Source organism: Oncorhynchus keta, chromosome 34 (genome assembly GCF_023373465.1).
Source record: "Oncorhynchus keta strain PuntledgeMale-10-30-2019 chromosome 34, Oket_V2, whole genome shotgun sequence".
Classification (NCBI taxonomy): Eukaryota; Metazoa; Chordata; class Actinopteri; order Salmoniformes; family Salmonidae; genus Oncorhynchus; species Oncorhynchus keta.
Window position 1 is genome coordinate 80348994 of NC_068454.1, and position 18950 is coordinate 80367943.

Sequence of the window (18950 nt, forward strand, 5' to 3'; positions counted from 1 at the left end):
TTCAGTTTGTAGGATGTAGGCCTATAGGCTAGTACTTGCATATTTCTTTAACTTTCCATATCTGTCAATTTGTCTGTTGCTCTCTCAAAATGATCTCTTGTCTGTCCATCTTTCCATCTGTCTCTGTTTCCATCTTCCCCTCCGGTCAGTGTGGGTGTTCTGGAGGAAATGGAATCCTAGTTCATACGAGTTCCTTTCCTGTTTCCTGTGTAGTGTATGGGCTGTGTGGAGAGGAGTGCTGTAGGATGTGGCATCCCTGTTCATATGCGTCTCCTCTTTATTTCCTGTGTAGTATATGGGCTGTGTGGAGGTGCTACAGTCTATGAGGGCGCTGGACTTCAACACCAGAACTCAGGTCACCAGGTGAGAACCTCCAATTGTTCAAGGGATAGTTCAACCAATTACAAAATGTCATATTGGTTTCGTTACCCTGTAAGCGGTCTATGGAAACATTATGACAATCAAAATCCCCCGGAAGTATCTCAAATTGATTGTGAAGCTCAACAAAGTCACTTATAGATGATTTGAACATGATGTGCGGAAAATGCTAATGTCGGTACCATGACTTGAATGGGATTTGTGCAACAATTGCTAAAACGTTAGCATTTGGAAACAGTGCCAGGAAAACTAAACCAAGGGATCGATTGCCGTCATACCTTGTCCTTAGACTGCTTACAGGGTAAGGAAACCAATGTGTTATTTTGTCATTTGGGTGAACTAACCGTTTAAGCTGTTATTTAAGGCAAATGATCAAGTTACTGCACGCAGATGTACTGTGGTTAGGTAGTACAAAGCAGAGCCATGTAGTTAGAGCTACGTGTTGTATAGGACTCTGGTTCAAAACAGAGCCATGTAGTTAGAGCTAAGTGTTGTATAGGACTCTGGTTCAAAACAGAGCCATGTAGTTAGAGCTAAGTATTGTATAGGGCTCTGGTTCAAAACAGAGCCATGTAGTTAGAGCTAAGTGTTGTATAGGGCTCTAGTTCAAAACAGAGCCATGTAGTTAGAGCTAAGTGTTGTATAGGGCTCTGGTTCAAAACAGAGCCATGTAGTTAGAGCTAAGTGTTGTATAGTGCTCTGGTTCAAAACATTCCAAATCACAAAATGTACTCTTACTAGCTACCTCCTTTTCACAAAAAAAATGCATTATTTATCTCCAGTTCATATCCCCCAGTTCTCTTTTTTGCCCTGTTCTATTTTGGTCCCTAGCCGCTACCCATTCCGTGTTGGCCAATCTGAAAGGACTGTATAGGTTTAACAGTATTGTGTGTGTGCCTACCACCCTCACAACCTCTAAATTAGCATGTTCTGGAATCCTGCTGGTTTCTATAGTGATGTTTGTATCCATGGAGGATGAGTGTGGTTGTCAGGATGATCAAGTCTGTGTTACATGTTGCCAGATTTCATCTAATCTGCTGCACAGTGTGAAATCCGCACAAGTGTGTTACAGAGAGATTCTCACACGTGTTGTTGTTTCAGAGAGGCTATCTCAGTGGTGTGTGAGGCAGTGCCTGGAGCCAAAGGAGCCCAACGCAAGAGAAAGGTACACCAATATACACACACAGAGTATTATTTATTTATGTGTTAAGTGGATGGCCGTGGTCAGGGCGTTGTTGGATCTGGATTTAGCTGGATTGACCACTCTGTGGTCAGTGGTACTTCCAGGTAATTACCTCTGTCTCTCTCTTTCTCTCTCACTGTCTCTCTCACACATGTACACACTGCCCCTTGTATGAGGGAGACTTGTGACTAAGTTGTGTGTTCCGAGACTAAGCCAACTCCAACTGGGCCAGGCATTCCTGTAAAACTTAATGCATCCACCCAAACACTACATAAAACAGCTATATACACAACAGACTGGTTTGGCTAAATCATGTCTGGCCCTGGGAGACTGTGGGGTACTGTGTGAGACTGTGGGAGACTTGACTAGACAAGCTTCAGTGGCAGCCTGCAGCTGTTCTTCTATACACACACACACACACACACACACACACACACACACACACACACACACACACACACACACACACACACACACACACACACACACGGCTCAGACATGCTTCTCCCTCTCTATTGCCTTCACACACACACATTCTTCTCTGTATATTGTACAGTGTGTTTACTATGCTGTATATTGTACAGTACGTTTACTATGCTGTATATTGTACAGTATGTTTACTATGCTGTATATTGTACAGTATGTTTACTATGCTGTATATTGTACAGTACGTTTACTATGCTGTATATTGTACAGTATGTTTACTATGCTGTATATTGTACAGTATGTTTACTATGCTGTATATTGTACAGTACGTTTACTATGCTGTATATTGTACAGTACGTTTACTATGCTGTATATTGTACAGTACGTTTACTATGCTGTATATTGTACAGTACGTTTACTATGCTGTATATTGTACAGTATGTTTACTATGCTGTATATTGTACAGTATGTTTACTATGCTGTATATTGTACAGTATGTTTACTATGTTGTATATTGTACAGTACGTTTACTATGCTGTATATTGTACAGTATGTTTACTATGCTGTATATTGTACAGTACGTTTACTATGCTGTATATTGTACAGTACGTTTACTATGCTGTATATTGTACAGTACGTTTACTATGCTGTATATTGTACAGTACGTTTACTATGCTGTATATTGTACAGTATGTTTACTATGCTGTATATTGTACAGTACGTTTACTATGCTGTATATTGTACAGTATGTTTACTATGCTGTATATTGTACAGTACGTTTACTATGCTGTATATTGTACAGTACGTTTACTATGCTGTATATTGTACAGTACGTTTACTATGCTGTATATTGTACAGTATGTTTACTATGCTGTATATTGTACAGTGTGTTTACTATGCTGTATATTGTACAGTGTGTTTACTATGCTGTATATTGTACAGTATGTTTACTATGCTGTATATTGTACAGTATGTTTACTATGCTGTATATTGTACAGTATGTTTACTATGCTGTATATTGTACAGTACGTTTACTATGCTGTATATTGTACAGTACGTTTACTATGCTGTATATTGTACAGTACGTTTACTATGCTGTATATTGTACAGTACGTTTACTATGCTGTATATTGTACAGTATGTTTACTATGCTGTATATTGTACAGTATGTTTACTATGCTGTATATTGTACAGTATGTTTACTATGCTGTATATTGTACAGTATGTGTACTATGCTGTATATTGTACAGTACGTTTACTATGCTGTATATTGTACAGTACGTTTACTATGCTGTATATTGTACAGTACGTTTACTATGCTGTATATTGTACAGTATGTTTACTATGCTGTATATTGTACAGTACGTTTACTATGCTGTATATTGTACAGTACGTTTACTATGCTGTATATTGTACAGTATGTTTACTATGCTGTATATTGTACAGTATGTTTACTATGCTGTATATTGTACAGTACGTTTACTATGCTGTATATTGTACAGTACGTTTACTAGGCTGTATATTGTACAGTATGTTTACTATGCTGTATATTGTACAGTACGTTTACTATGCTGTATATTGTACAGTATGTTTACTATGCTGTATATTGTACAGTATGTTTACTATGCTGTATATTGTACAGTATGTTTACTATGCTGTATATTGTACAGTATGTTTACTATGCTGTATATTGTACAGTATGTGTACTATGCTGTATATTGTACAGTATGTTTACTATGTTTACTATGCTGTATATTGTACAGTGTGTTTACTATGCTGTATATTGTACAGTATGTTTACTATGCTGTATATTGTACAGTATGTTTACTATGCTGTATATTGTACAGTATGTTTACTATTCTGTATAGTGTACAGTGCGTTTACTATGCTGTATATTGTACAGTACGTTTACTATGCTGTATATTGTACAGTATGTTTACTATGCTGTATATTGTACAGTATGTTTACTATGCTGTATATTGTACAGTGTGTTTACTATGCTGTATATTGTACAGTATGTTTACTATTCTGTATAGTGTACAGTGCGTTTACTATGCTGTATATTGTACAGTACGTTTACTATGCTGTATATTGTACAGTATGTTTACTATGCTGTATATTGTACAGTATGTTTACTATGCTGTATATTGTACAGTATGTTTACTATGCTGTATATTGTACAGTGTGTTTACTATGCTGTATATTGTACAGTGTGTTTACTATGCTGTATATTGTACAGTGTGTTTACTATGCTGTATATTGTACAGTGTGTTTACTATGCTGTATATTGTACAGTATGTTTACTATGCTGTATATTGTACAGTGTGTTTACTATGCTGTATATTGTACAGTGTGTTTACTATGCTGTATATTGTACAGTGTGTTTACTATGCTGTATATTGTACAGTGTGTTTACTATGCTGTATATTGTACAGTGTGTTTACTATGCTGTATATTGTACAGTGTGTTTACTATGCTGTATATTGTACAGTATGTTTACTATGCTGTATATTGTACAGTGTGTTTACTATGCTGTATATTGTACAGTACAGTATGTTTACTATGCTGTATATTGTACAGTGTGTTTACTATGCTGTATATTGTACAGTGTGTTTACTATGCTGTATATTGTACAGTGTGTTTACTATGCTGTATATTGTACAGTGTGTTTACTATGCTGTATATTGTACAGTATGTTTACTATGCTGTATATTGTACAGTATGTTTACTATGCTGTATATTGTACAGTATGTTTACTATGCTGTATATTGTACAGTATGTTTAGTATATTGTACAGTGTGTTTACTATGCTGTATATTGTACAGTGTGTTTACTATGCTGTATATTGTACAGTGTGTTTACTATGCTGTATATTGTACAGTGTGTTTACTATGCTGTATATTGTACAGTATGTTTACTATGCTGTATATTGTACAGTGTGTTTACTATGCTGTATATTGTACAGTGTGTTTACTATGCTGTATATTGTACAGTATGTTTACTATGCTGTATATTGTACAGTATGTTTACTATGCTGTATATTGTACAGTGTGTTTACTATGCTGTATATTGTACAGTGTGTTTACTATGCTGTATATTGTACAGTGTGTTTACTATGCTGTATATTGTACAGTGTGTATGCTGTATATTGTACAGTGTGTTTACTATGCTGTATATTGTACAGTGTGTTTACTATGCTGTATATTGTACAGTATGTTTACTATGCTGTATATTGTACAGTATGTTTACTATGCTGTATATTGTACAGTGTGTTTACTATGCTGTATATTGTACAGTGTGTTTACTATGCTGTATATTGTACAGTGTGTTTACTATGCTGTATATTGTACAGTGTGTTTACTATGCTGTATATTGTACAGTGTGTTTACTATGCTGTATATTGTACAGTGTGTTTACTATGCTGTATATTGTACAGTGTGTTTACTATGCTGTATATTGTACAGTGTGTTTACTATGCTGTATATTGTACAGTATGTTTACTATGCTGTATATTGTACAGTATGTTTACTATGCTGTATATTGTACAGTGTGTTTACTATGCTGTATATTGTACAGTGTGTTTACTATGCTGTATATTGTACAGTGTGTTTACTATGCTGTATATTGTACAGTGTGTTTACTATGCTGTATATTGTACAGTGTGTTTACTATGCTGTATATTGTACAGTATGTTTACTATGCTGTATATTGTACAGTATGTTTACTATGCTGTATATTGTACAGTGTGTTTACTATGCTGTATATTGTACAGTGTGTTTACTATGCTGTATATTGTACATGCTGTATATTGTGTGTTTACTATGCTGTATATTGTACAGTATGTTTACTATGCTGTATATTGTACAGTGTGTTTACTATGCTGTATATTGTACAGTGTGTTTACTATGCTGTATATTGTACAGTGTGTTTACTATGCTGTATATTGTACAGTATGTTTACTATGCTGTATATTGTACAGTATGTTTACTATGCTGTATATTGTACAGTGTGTTTACTATGCTGTATATTGTACAGTGTGTTTACTATGCTGTATATTGTACAGTGTGTTTACTATGCTGTATATTGTACAGTGTGTTTACTATGCTGTATATTGTACAGTGTGTTTACTATGCTGTATATTGTATTGTACAGTGTGTTTACTATGTTGTTTACTATGCTGTATATTGTACAGTATGTTTACTATGCTGTATATTGTACAGTATGTTTACTATGCTGTATATTGTACAGTGTGTTTACTATGCTGTATATTGTACAGTGTGTTTACTATGCTGTATATTGTACAGTATGTTTACTATGCTGTATATTGTACAGTATGTTTACTATGCTGTATATTGTACAGTGTGTTTACTATGCTGTATATTGTACAGTATGTTTACTATGCTGTATATTGTACAGTGTTTTTGCTATGCTGTTTATATTGTACAGTATGTTTACTATGCTGTATATTGTACAGTATGTTTACTATGCTGTATATTGTACAGTATGTTTACTATGCTGTATATTGTACAGTATGTTTACTATGCTGTATATTGTACAGTGTGTTTACTATGCTGTATATTGTACAGTGTGTTTACTATGCTGTATATTGTACAGTATGTTTACTATGCTGTATATTGTACAGTATGTTTACTATGCTGTATATTGTACAGTATGTTTTACTGTATATGCTGTATATTGTACATTGTACAGTATGTTTACTATGCTGTATATTGTTGTTTACTATGTGTATATTGTACAGTATGTTTACTATGCTGTATATTGTACAGTATGTTTACTATGCTGTATATTGTACAGTATGTTTACTATGCTGTATATTGTACAGTATGTTTACTATGCTGTATATTGTACAGTATGTTTACTATGCTGTATATTGTACAGTGTGTTTACTATGCTGTATATTGTACAGTGTGTTTACTATGCTGTATATTGTACAGTGTGTTTACTATGCTGTATATTGTACAGTATGTTTACTATGCTGTATATTGTGTTTACTATGCTGTATATTGTACAGTGTGTTTACTATGCTGTATATTGTACAGTATGTTTACTATGCTGTATATTGTACAGTGTGTTTACTATGCTGTATATTGTACAGTATGTTTACTATGCTGTATATTGTACAGTGTGTTTACTATGCTGTATATTGTATTGTTTACTATGCTGTATATTGTACAGTATGTTTACTATGCTGTATATTGTACAGTATGTTTACTATGCTGTATATTGTACAGTATGTTTACTATGCTGTATATTGTACAGTATGTTTACTATGCTGTATATTTGTACAGTATGTTTACTATGCTGTATATTGTATGCTGTATATTGTAGTGTGTTTACTATGCTGTATATTGTTTACTAGTATGTTTACTATGCTGTATATTGTACAGTATGTTTACTATGCTGTATATTGTACAGTATGTTTACTATGCTGTATATTGTACAGTATGTTTACTATGCTGTATATTGTACAGTACGTTTACTATGCTGTATATTGTACAGTGTGTTTACTATGCTGTATATTGTACAGTATGTTTACTATGCTCTGTTGTTATCCTTTAGAATATCTTCTGTTTCATCTTCCTTATTGGTGAAATCTTCCTTTCCCTGTTGGCCTTCTGTTTAACATGAATGTCCCTCCCCTCCCCCTCCAGCCGTCGTCTCGCTGTATGACGTCCATTCTGGGGAAACGTAACCTGCAGTTTGCTGGGATGACCATCAGCCTGACGGTCTCTACCAGCAGCCTCAACCTGCTGGCCTCCGACTGCAAACAGGTGACACACACACACAAGCACACTCGGGCATGGATCCTGAATGAGTGTTTGTTGTTATTGAGCGATCTGCTTTTGTTATTACAGACTGTTACATGGAGTTAATTACATCATCCAGTCAGTTAGGTATTTAGTATACACTATATCTAACTGTCAATGGAACCAACCCCTACTGCTGAATGGAGAGACATGATCTCTCTCTCTCTCTCTTTTCACAGATAATTGCAAATCATCACATGCAGTCCATCTCTTTCGCTTCTGGAGGAGACCCAGTGAGTCATACAGCCCTCTCCCTCGCTCACCTCACTATCCATCCTCTATACCCACTCTATTCATTGCTCTGCCTCTGTCCACCCATCTACTTCTATATGCCTCTCTCTCTCTCTCTCTCCCTGCTCCACTCTGTCCATCCATCTACTCCTCTATGCCTCTCTCTCTCTCTCTCTCTCTCTCTCTCTCTCTCTCTCTCTCTCTCTCTCTCTCTCTCTCTCTCTCTCTCCCTGCTCCCTCTGTCCATCCATCTACTCCTCTATGCCCTCTCTCTCTCTCTCTCTCTCTCCCTGCTTCACTCTGTCCATCCATCTACTCCTCTATGCCTCTCTCTCTCTCCCTCTCTCTCTCTCTCTCTCTCTCTCTCTCTCTCTCTCTCTCCCTGCTTCACTCTGTCCATCCATCTACTCCTCTATGCCTCTCTCTCTCTCTCTCTCTCTCTCTCTCTCTTCTCTCTCTCTCCCTGCTTCACTCTGTCCACCCATCTACTTCTCTATGCCTCTCTCTCCCTGCTTCACTCTGTCCACCCATCTACTTCTCTATGCCTCTCTCTCCCTGCTCCACTCTGTCCACCCATCTACTCCTCTATCTCTCTCTCTCTCCCTGCTTCACTCTGACCACCCATCTACTCCTCTATGCTCTCTCTCTCTCTCTCTTCTCTCTCCACTCTCATCCACCCCTCTCTCTCTCTCTCTCTCTCTCTCTCTCTCTCTCCTCTCTCTCTCTCTCTCTCTCTCTCTCTCTCTCCCTCTTCTCTCTCTCTCTCTCTCTCTCTCTCTCTCTCTCTCTCTCTCTCTCTCTCCACTCTGTCCACCCATCTCTTCTCTATGCCTCCATCTCTTCTCTCTCTCTCTCTCTCTCTCTCTCTCCTCCCTGCTTCACTCTTCTCTCTCTGACCACCCATCTACTCCTCCTGCCTCTCACCCATCTCTCCTCTATGCTCTCTCTCTCTCTCTCTCTCTCTCTCTCTCTCTCTCTCTCTCTCTCTCTCTCTCTCTCTCTCTCTCTCTTCACTCTGTCCACCCATCTACTTCTCTATGCCTCCCTCTCTCTCTCTCTCTCTCTCTCTCTCTCTCCCTGCTTCACTCTGTCCACCCATCTACTCCTCTATGCCTCCCTCTCTCTCTCTCTCTCTCTCTCTCCCTGCTTCACTCTGTCCACCCATCTACTTCTCTATGCCTCTCTCTCTCTCTCTCTCTCTCCCTGCTTCACTCTGTCCACCCATCTACTTCTCTATGCCTCTCTCTCTCTCTCTCTCTCTCTCTCTCCCTGCTTCACTCTGTCCATCCATCTACTCCGCTATCCCTGTCCCGCTGCCTCTCTGTCTCTCTCTCATCTCTCTCTGTATTCCATAGCTCCTTTCCTCTTTTCCTCCTTCCTTTGTCTTCATCCACGTCAGTGGAACTCCCTGCCTCTCTTCCTCAGACATGTATTCTTTATCTTCCTCTTCTTCCTCTCTTCTTCCTCTCTAGTTCAGTGTGTTTTAATAGCTCTTCCTCTCTAGATCATGGTGTGTTAATTGCTCTTTCTCTTCCTCCTCCTCTCTTCTTCCTCTCTAGTTCATTGTGTTTTAATAGCTCTTTCTCTTCCTCCTCCTCTCTTCTTCCTCTCTAGTTCATTGTGTGTTAATAGCTCTTCCTCTTCCTCCTCTCTAGTTCATTGTGTTTTAATAGCTCTTCCTTTTCTTCCTCCTCTAGATCATTGTGTGTTAATAGCTCTTCCTTTTCTTCCTCCTCTAGATCATTGTGTGTTAATAGATCTTCCTCCTCTAGATCATTGTGTGTTAATAGCTCTTCCTCCTCTAGATCATTGTGTGTTAATAGCTCTTCCTCCTCTAGATCATTGTGTGTTAATAGCTCTTCCTCCTCTAGATCATTGTGTGTTAATAGCTCTTCCTCCTCTAGATCATTGTGTGTTAATAGCTCTTCCTCCTCTAGATCATTGTGTGTTAATAGCTCTTCCTCCTCTAGATCATTGTGTGTTAATAGCTCTTCCTCCTCTAGATCATTGTGTGTTAATAGCTCTTCCTCCTCTAGATCATTGTGTGTTAATAGCTCTTCCTCCTCTAGATCATTGTGTGTTAATAGCTCTTCCTCTTCCTCCTCTAGATCATTGTGTGTTAATAGCTCTTCCTCTTCCTCCTCTAGATCATTGTGTGTTAATAGCTCTTCCTCTTCCTCCTCTAGATCATTGTGTGTTAATAGCTCTTCCGACTAAACGTCTTTGCTTCCTTCTCTCTTCCAACTCACCCACTCTCCCCTTTTCTCCTCACCCTCCTCTTCATATTTCCCTCTCATTTACCCCTCCGACCCTCTCTTCCTCCTCCCCATCCCCCTCTTCTCTTTTCTCTCCCTCAGGACACAGCAGAGTATGTAGCATACGTGGCCAAAGACCCAGTCAACCAGAGAGGTGAGACTCAATGTCATCCCTCCAGTAGATGTATCCAGCAGCACATCCGGTCCTTGTTCAGTACCTTACATCAATGTCATCCCTCCAGTAGATTTATCCAGCAGCACATCTAGTCCTTGTTCAGTACCTTACATCAATGTCATCCCTCCAGTAGATTTATCCAGCAGCACATCCAGTCCTTGTTCAGTACCTTACATCAATGTCATCCCTCCAGTAGATTTATCCAGCAGCACATCCATTCCTTGTTCAGTACCTTACATCAATGTCATCCCTCCAGTAGATTTATCCAGCAGCACATCCAGTCCTTGTTCAGTACCTTACATCAATGTCATCCCTCCAGTAGATTTATCCAGCAGCACATCCAGTCCTTGTTCAGTACCTTACATCAATGTCATCCCTCCAGTAGATTTATCCAGCAGCACATCCAGTCCTTGTTCAGTACCTTACATCAATGTCATCCCTCCAGTAGATTTATCCAGCAGCACATCCAGTCCTTGTTCAGTACCTTACATCAATGTCATCCCTCCAGTAGATTTATCCAGCAGCACATCCAGTCCTTGTTCAGTACCTTACATCAATGTCATCCCTCCAGTAGATTTATCCAGCAGCACATCCAGTCCTTGTTCAGTACCTTACATCAATGTCATCCCTCCAGTAGATTTATCCAGCAGCACATCCAGTCCTTGTTCAGTACCTTACATCAATGTCATCCCTCCAGTAGATTTATCCAGCAGCACATCCAGTCCTTGTTCAGTACCTTACATCAATGTCATCCCTCCAGTAGATTTATCCAGCAGCACATCCAGTCCTTGTTCAGTACCTTACATCAATGTCATCCCTCCAGTAGATTTATCCAGCAGCACATCCAGTCCTTGTTCAGTACCTTACATCAATGTCATCCCTCCAGTAGATTTATCCAGCAGCACATCCAGTCCTTGTTCAGTACCTTACATCAATGTCATCCCTCCAGTAGATTTATCCAGCAGCACATCCAGTCCTTGTTCAGTACCTTACATCAATGTCATCCCTCCAGTAGATTTATCCAGCAGCACATCCAGTCCTTGTTCAGTACCTTACATCAATGTCATCCCTCCAGTAGATTTATCCAGCAGCACATCCAGTCCTTGTTCAGTACCTTACATCAATGTCATCCCTCCAGTAGATTTATCCAGCAGCACATCCAGTCCTTGTTCAGTACCTTACATCAATGTCATCCCTCCAGTAGATTTATCCAGCAGCACATCCAGTCCTTGTTCAGTACCTTACATCAATGTCATCCCTCCAGTAGATTTATCCAGCAGCACATCCAGTCCTTGTTCAGTACCTTACATCAATGTCATCCCTCCAGTAGATTTATCCAGCAGCACATCCAGTCCTTGTTCAGTACCTTACATCAATGTCATCCCTCCAGTAGATTTATCCAGCAGCACATCCAGTCCTTGTTCAGTACCTTACATCAATGTCATCCCTCCAGTAGATTTATCCAGCAGCACATCCAGTCCTTGTTCAGTACCTTACATCAATGTCATCCCTCCACTTTGTTGCTTTTATGTATTTTGTTTGGTTGCTTTTTGTGCTATTGCTTTGTCTGCATGCTACATGTTGCTTGTCCTATATTATTCTGTGTGTGCTCACTGCTCATTGATTGTCTATATTGTAATTGTTTTTAATAACCTGCCCAGGGACTGCAGTTGAAAATTAGCCGGCTGGCTAAAACCGGCACTTTTACTGAAACATTGATTAATGTGCACTGTCCCTGTAAAAATAAACACAAACTCAATATATTTATCCAGCAGCACATCAAATCCCTGTTCAGTACCTTTCTTTGAACAGCGAGGCAGTGCCAATATTCTGTTTCCTTACCTCTGTTGTTTACCCTCCTCTCTGCTTCCTTTCTGTCCAGCGTGTCATATCCTGGAGTGTTCGGAGGGCTTGGCCCAGGAAGTCATCAGTACCATAGGGCAGGCCTTCGAACTACGCTTCAAACAGTACCTGAAGAACCCCCCCAAACTGGTCACCCCCCATGACAGGTGTGTGTGTGTGTGTGTGTGTGTGTGTGTGTGTGTGTGTGTGTGTGTGTGTGTGTGTGTGTGTGTGTGTGTGTGTGTGTGCGTGCGTGTGTGTGTCACTCCTGAGTTCTGACTCCTCTCCCCTTTCTCAGGATGGCTCCGTTTGATGGCTCAGCGTGGGAGGAAGAGGAAGATGAGGGAGCACCGCCCCCTGCAGATGTTCCGTACTATAATAACTTCCCCGGGAAACAACCTCCTCCTGGGGGATTGGTGGACATGAGGGCCCGCCCTGGGGCTACGCTGGTGAGATATATATATATATATATAACATACACACACACACACACATCAAGTAATTGTTAGTCAATTGTATTGAATCCAGACTGCAGCTCCAGGAGAGAGAGGGCACTGCGGTATGTAGGCTAATCATCTGACCCAGTCTCACTCTCACATCACAGCAGGCCTTAGTCTTCCACTCTCTCTGGCGCTCACCTTATTTACCTCACAGTGTGTGTGTGTGTCATCAGTTGGTCAGTGTAATGTATGTTTTTCCATCTGTATCTTAATTGCTTCTGGTGTGTGTCTTTTCAGCCCTATGGACAGCCGGGTCAGAATGATATTCACAAGCAGCCGCTTCCCCCTCTACCAAGTGAGCCATCCCTCTCTCTCTCTCTCTCTCTCTCTCTCTCACACACACACACACACACACACACACACACACACACACACACACACACACACACACACACACACACACACACACACACACACACACACACACACACACACACACACACACACACACACACACTCAGCTAAAGGATATGAGGTGACACAATACTTGCAGTACTTGCAGTGAGAGAATGATACGGACACAGTGTGAGGAAATGAGTCAGATTGACCTTGTGTGTGTTGCTCTCGGACAGTGTGTGTTGCTCTAGGACAGTGTGTGTTGCTCTCGGACAGTGTGTGTTGCTCTAGGACAGTGTGTGTTGCTCTAGGACAGTGCGTGTTGCTCTCGGACAGTGTGTGTTGCTCTAGGACAGTGTGTGTTGCTCTCGGACAGTGCGTGTTGCTCGGACAGTGTGTGTTGCTCTAGGACGTGTTGCTCTAGGACAGTGCGTGTTGCTCTAGGACAGTGTGTGTTGCTCTAGGACAGTGCGTGTTGCTCTAGGACAGTGCGTGTTGCTCTAGGACAGTGTGTGTTGCTCTAGGACAGTGTGTGTTGCTCTAGGACAGTGCGTGTTGCTCTCGGACAGTGCGTGTTGCTCTCGGACAGTGTGTGTTGCTCTAGGACAGTGTGTGTTGCTCTAGGACAGTGCGTGTTGCTCTAGGACAGTGTGTGTTGCTCTCGGACAGTGTGTGTTGCTCTAGGACAGTGTGTGTTGCTCTAGGACAGTGTGTGTTGCTCTCTAGGACAGTGTGTTGCTCTAGGACAGTGCGTGTTGCTCTAGGACAGTTGCTCTAGGACAGTGCGTGTTGCTCTAGGACAGTGCGTGTTGCTCTCGGACAGTGCGTGTTGCTCTCGGACAGTGCGTGTTGCTCTCGGACAGTGCGTGTTGCTCTAGGACAGTGCGTGTTGCTCTAGGACAGTGCGTGTTGCTCTAGGACAGTGCGTGTTGCTCTAGGACAGTGCGTGTTGCTCTAGGACAGTGCGTGTTGCTCTAGGACAGTGTGTGTTGCTCTAGGACAGTGTGTGTTGCTCTAGGACAGTGTGTGTTGCTCTAGGACAGTGTGTGTTGCTCTAGGACAGTGTGTGTTGCTCTAGGACAGTGTGTGTTGCTCTCGGACAGTGTGTGTTGCTCTCGGACAGTGTGTGTTGCTCTCGGACAGTGTGTGTTGCTCTAGGACAGTGTGTGTTGCTCTAGGACAGTGTGTGTTGCTCTCGGACAGTGTGTGTTGCTCTCGGACAGTGTGTGTTGCTCTAGGACAGTGTGTGTTGCTCTAGGACAGTGTGTGTTGCTCTCGGACAGTGTGTGTTGCTCTCGGACAGTGTGTGTTGCTCTCGGACAGTGTGTGTTGCTCTCGGACAGTGCGTGTTGCTCTAGGACAGTGCGTGTTGCTCTAGGACAGTGCGTGTTGCTCTAGGACAGTGCGTGTTGCTCTCGGACAGTGCGTGTTGCTCTAGGACAGTGCGTGTTGCTCTCGGACAGTGCGTGTTGCTCTCGGACAGTGCGTGTTGCTCTCGGACAGTGCGTGTTGCTCTAGGACAGTGCGTGTTGCTCTAGGACAGTGCGTGTTGCTCTAGGACAGTGCGTGTTGCTCGGACAGTGCGTGTTGCTCTCGGACAGTGCGTGTTGCTCTAGGACAGTGCGTGTTGCTCTAGGACAGTGCGTGTTGCTCTCGGACAGTGCGTGTTGCTCTCGGACAGTGCGTGTTGCTCTAGGACAGTGCGTGTTGCTCTAGGACAGTGCGTGTTGCTCTAGGACAGTGCGTGTTGCTCTAGGACAGTGCGTGTTGCTCTAGGACAGTGCGTGTTGCTCTAGGACAGTGCGTGTTGCTCTAGGACAGTGCGTGTTGCTCTAGGACAGTGCGTGTTGCTCTAGGACAGTGCGTGTTGCTCTAGGACAGTGCGTGTTGCTCTAGGACAGTGCGTGTTGCTCTAGGACAGTGTGTGTTGCTCTAGGACAGTGTGTGTTGCTCTAGGACAGTGTGTGTTGCTCTCGGACAGTGTGTGTTGCTCTCGGACAGTGCGTGTTGCTCTAGGACAGTGCGTGTTGCTCTAGGACAGTGCGTGTTGCTCTCGGACAGTGCGTGTTGCTCTAGGACAGTGCGTGTTGCTCTAGGACAGTGCGTGTTGCTCTAGGACAGTGCGTGTTGCTCTCGGACAGTGCGTGTTGCTCTAGGACAGTGTGTGTTGCTCTAGGACAGTGTGTGTTGCTCTCAGACAGTGTGTGTTGCTCTAGGACAGTGTGTGTTTCAACTGGTCTCTGTGTTCCCATAGGGGTGTTGTGACGTGAATACCATTAATGCGATGACAATTATTTAATCAAATCAATTTACTACGTTTAAATGATCATGTGATTCAATTAATGACGTAACAATTAACTCATTAGCAATCTTGGGCACCACAGAAAAAGTTAGTTTAATGAGTTACAATTTCCCCGAATTGACTGAAGAATATCTGAATATACCTTATCATATTAGTCATCCATGAATTATTATTACCTCATATCAGTCTCATTCTGAACGTCGTTGACTTAAATCTGCACCAACCCTAGTCTGCATGATGATTCAGCGATACACAAATTGTTTTAATTATTTATTTACTGACTAACTAAATAATCACACAGAATGACATAAACACACAGGACAGATTATACTTTGATTTCTAACATAATGCAATGAAAAGTCCCTAGTGGACTAACCCGATATGACGGCTGGTTACACAGTGAAATGGCTGGGGAAAGAAAGAGCGGGAGAAGGAGAGACAAAGGAATTCATCTATCGTACATGCAGTTGAATAATACATTCATCGTAAATATGGATATTTAACACCCGCTCATTCAGATTTAGAAATACAATGTACATATTTACGCTTTTATGTCTTTGTCGACTCGCTCTACTGAAATCACCCGATCTGTCTGTGATGAATAGTTAAATAGGGGTGGCAGGGTAGCCTAGTGGTAAGAGCGTTGGACTAGTAACCGGAAGGTTGCAAGTTCAAATCCCCGAGCTGACAAGGTACAAATCGTCAGTGTCGTTTTGCCACTGAACAGGCAGTTAACCCACTGTTCCTAGGCCGTCATTGAAAATAAGAATTTGTTCTTAACTTACTTGCGTAGTTAAATAAAGGTAAAATAAAAAGGTCTCTGGTTGTGTAAGTCTCTGGTTGTCCACTAGAGGTCACCATGTCCTTAATAGTTGTAGTAGGTTTCATCTAACTCCATCTCCTCCCACTAGACCTTCTCTCATCACCATGTCCTTAGTAGTTGTAGTAGGTTTCATCTAACTCCATCTCCTCCCACTGGACTTCCTCTCATCACCATGTCCTTAGTAGTTGTAGTAGGTCTCATCTAACTCCATCTCCTCCCACTAGACCTTCTCTCATCACCATGTCCTTAGTAGTTGTAGTAGGTTTCATCTAACTCCATCTCCTCCCACTGGACTTCCTCTCATCACCATGTCCTTAGTAGTTGTAGTAGGTCTCATCTAACTCCATCTCCTCCCACTAGACCTTCTCTCATCACCATGTCCTTAGTAGTTGTAGTAGGTTTAATCTAACTCCATCTCCTCCCACTAGACTTCCTCTCATCACCATGTCCTTAGTAGTTGTAGTAGGTTTCATCTAACTCCATCTCCTCCCACTAGACCTTCTCTCATAACCATGTCCTTAGTAGTTGTAGTAGGTTTCATCTAACTCCATCTCCCACTAGACTTCCTCTCATCACCATGTCCTTAGTAGTTGTAGTAGGTTTCATCTAACTCCATCTCCTCCCACTAGACCTTCTCTCATCACCATGTCCTTAGTAGTTGTAGTAGGACCATCTCCTCCCACTCTCTCATCACCATGTCCTTAGTAGTTGTAGTAGGTTTCATCTAACTCCATCTCCTCCCACTAGACCTTCTCTCATCACCATGTCCTTAGTAGTTGTAGTAGGTTTCATCTAACTCCATCTCCTCCCACTAGACCTTCTCTCATCACCATGTCCTTAGTAGTTGTAGTAGGTTTCATCTAACTCCATCTCCTCCCACTGGACTTCCTCTCATCACCATGTCCTTAGTAGTTGTAGTAGGTCTCATCTAACTCCATCTCCTCCCACTAGACCTTCTCTCATCACCATGTCCTTAGTAGTTGTAGTAGGTTTAATCTAACTCCATCTCCTCCCACTAGACTTCTCTCATCACCATGTCCTTAGTAGTTGAAGTAGGTTTCATCTAACTCCATCTCCTCCCACTAGACCTTCTCTCATCACCATGTCCTTAGTAGTTGTAGTAGGTTTCATCTAACTCCATCTCCTCCCACTGGACTTCCTCTCATCACCATGTCCTTAGTAGTTGTAGTAGGTTTCATCTAACTCCATCTCCTCCCACTAGACCTTCTCTCATCACCATGTCCTTAGTAGTTGTAGTAGGTTTCATCTAACTCCATCTCCTCCCACTAGACCTTCTCTCATCACCATGTCCTTAGTAGTTGTAGTAGGTTTCATCTAACTCCATCTCCTCCCACTAGACCTTCTCTCATCACCATGTCCTTAGTAGTTGTAGTAGGTTTCATCTAACTCCATCTCCTCCCACTAGACCTTCTCTCATAACCATGTCCTTAGTAGTTGTAGTAGGTTTCATCTAACTCCATCTCCTCCCACTAGACCTTCTCTCATCACCATGTCCTTAGTAGTTGTAGTAGGTTTCATCTAACTCCATCTCCTCCCACTAGACCTTCTCTCATCACCATGTCCTTAGTAGTTGTAGTAGGTTTCATCTAACTCCATCTCCTCCCACTAGACCTTCTCTCATCACCATGTCCTTAGTAGTTGTAGTAGGTTTCATCTAACTCCATCTCCTCCCACTAGACCTTCTCTCATCACCATGTCCTTAGTAGTTGTAGTAGGTTTCATCTAACTCCATCTCCTCCCACTAGACCTTCTCTCATCACCATGTCCTTAGTAGTTGTAGTAGGTTTCATCTAACTCCATCTCCTCCCACTGGACTTCCTCTCATCACCATGTCCTTAGTAGTTGTAGTAGGTTTCATCTAACTCCATCTCCTCCCACTAGACCTTCTCTCATCACCATGTCCTTAGTAGTTGTAGTAGGTTTCATCTAACTCCATCTCCTCCCACTAGACCTTCTCTCATCACCATGTCCTTAGTAGTTGTAGTAGGTTTCATCTAACTCCATCTCCTCCCACTAGACCTTCTCTCATCACCATGTCCTTAGTAGTTGTAGTAGGTTTCATCTAACTCCATCTCCTCCCACTAGACCTTCTCTCATAACCATGTCCTTAGTAGTTGTAGTAGGTTTCATCTAACTCCATCTCCTCCCACTAGACCTTCTCTCATCACCATGTCCTTAGTAGTTGTAGTAGGTTTCATCTAACTCCATCTCCTCCCACTAGACCTTCTCTCATCACCATGTCCTTAGTAGTTGTAGTAGGTTTCATCTAACTCCATCTCCTCCCATAGACCTCTCTCATCACCATGTCCTTAGTAGTTGTAGTAGGTTTCATCTAACTCCATCTCCTCCCACTAGACCTTCTCTCATCACCATGTCCTTAGTAGTTGTAGTAGGTTTCATCTAACTCCATCTCCTCCCACTAGACCTTCTCTCATCACCATGTCCTTAGTAGTTGTAGTAGGTTTCATCTAACTCCATCTCCTCCCACTAGACCTTCTCTCATCACCATGTCCTTAGTAGTTGTAGTAGGTTTCATCTAACTCCATCTCCTCCCACTAGACCTTCTCTCATAACATGTCCTTAGTAGTTGTAGTAGGTTTCATCTAACTCCATCTCCTCCCACTGGACTTCCTCTCATCACCATGTCCTT

The 18950-nt window shown here is 41.7% G+C and overlaps 1 protein-coding gene across 2 annotated transcripts in view; it reads left to right on the forward strand.

Annotated features, from left to right (window-relative positions):
- Positions 1–18950, forward strand: part of shc1 (SHC (Src homology 2 domain containing) transforming protein 1) — a 41080-nt gene that overhangs the window by 15511 nt on the left and 6619 nt on the right. For both annotated transcript variants that reach the window (XM_052495336.1, XM_052495334.1), the window contains 8 exons: positions 293–363; positions 1480–1543; positions 7660–7779; positions 7995–8048; positions 10404–10455; positions 12359–12485; positions 12617–12767; positions 13056–13113. In XM_052495336.1, the coding sequence (XP_052351296.1) occupies positions 293–363; positions 1480–1543; positions 7660–7779; positions 7995–8048; positions 10404–10455; positions 12359–12485; positions 12617–12767; positions 13056–13113 (697 nt within the window). The remainder of the gene's footprint in view (positions 1–292; positions 364–1479; positions 1544–7659; positions 7780–7994; positions 8049–10403; positions 10456–12358; positions 12486–12616; positions 12768–13055; positions 13114–18950) is intronic.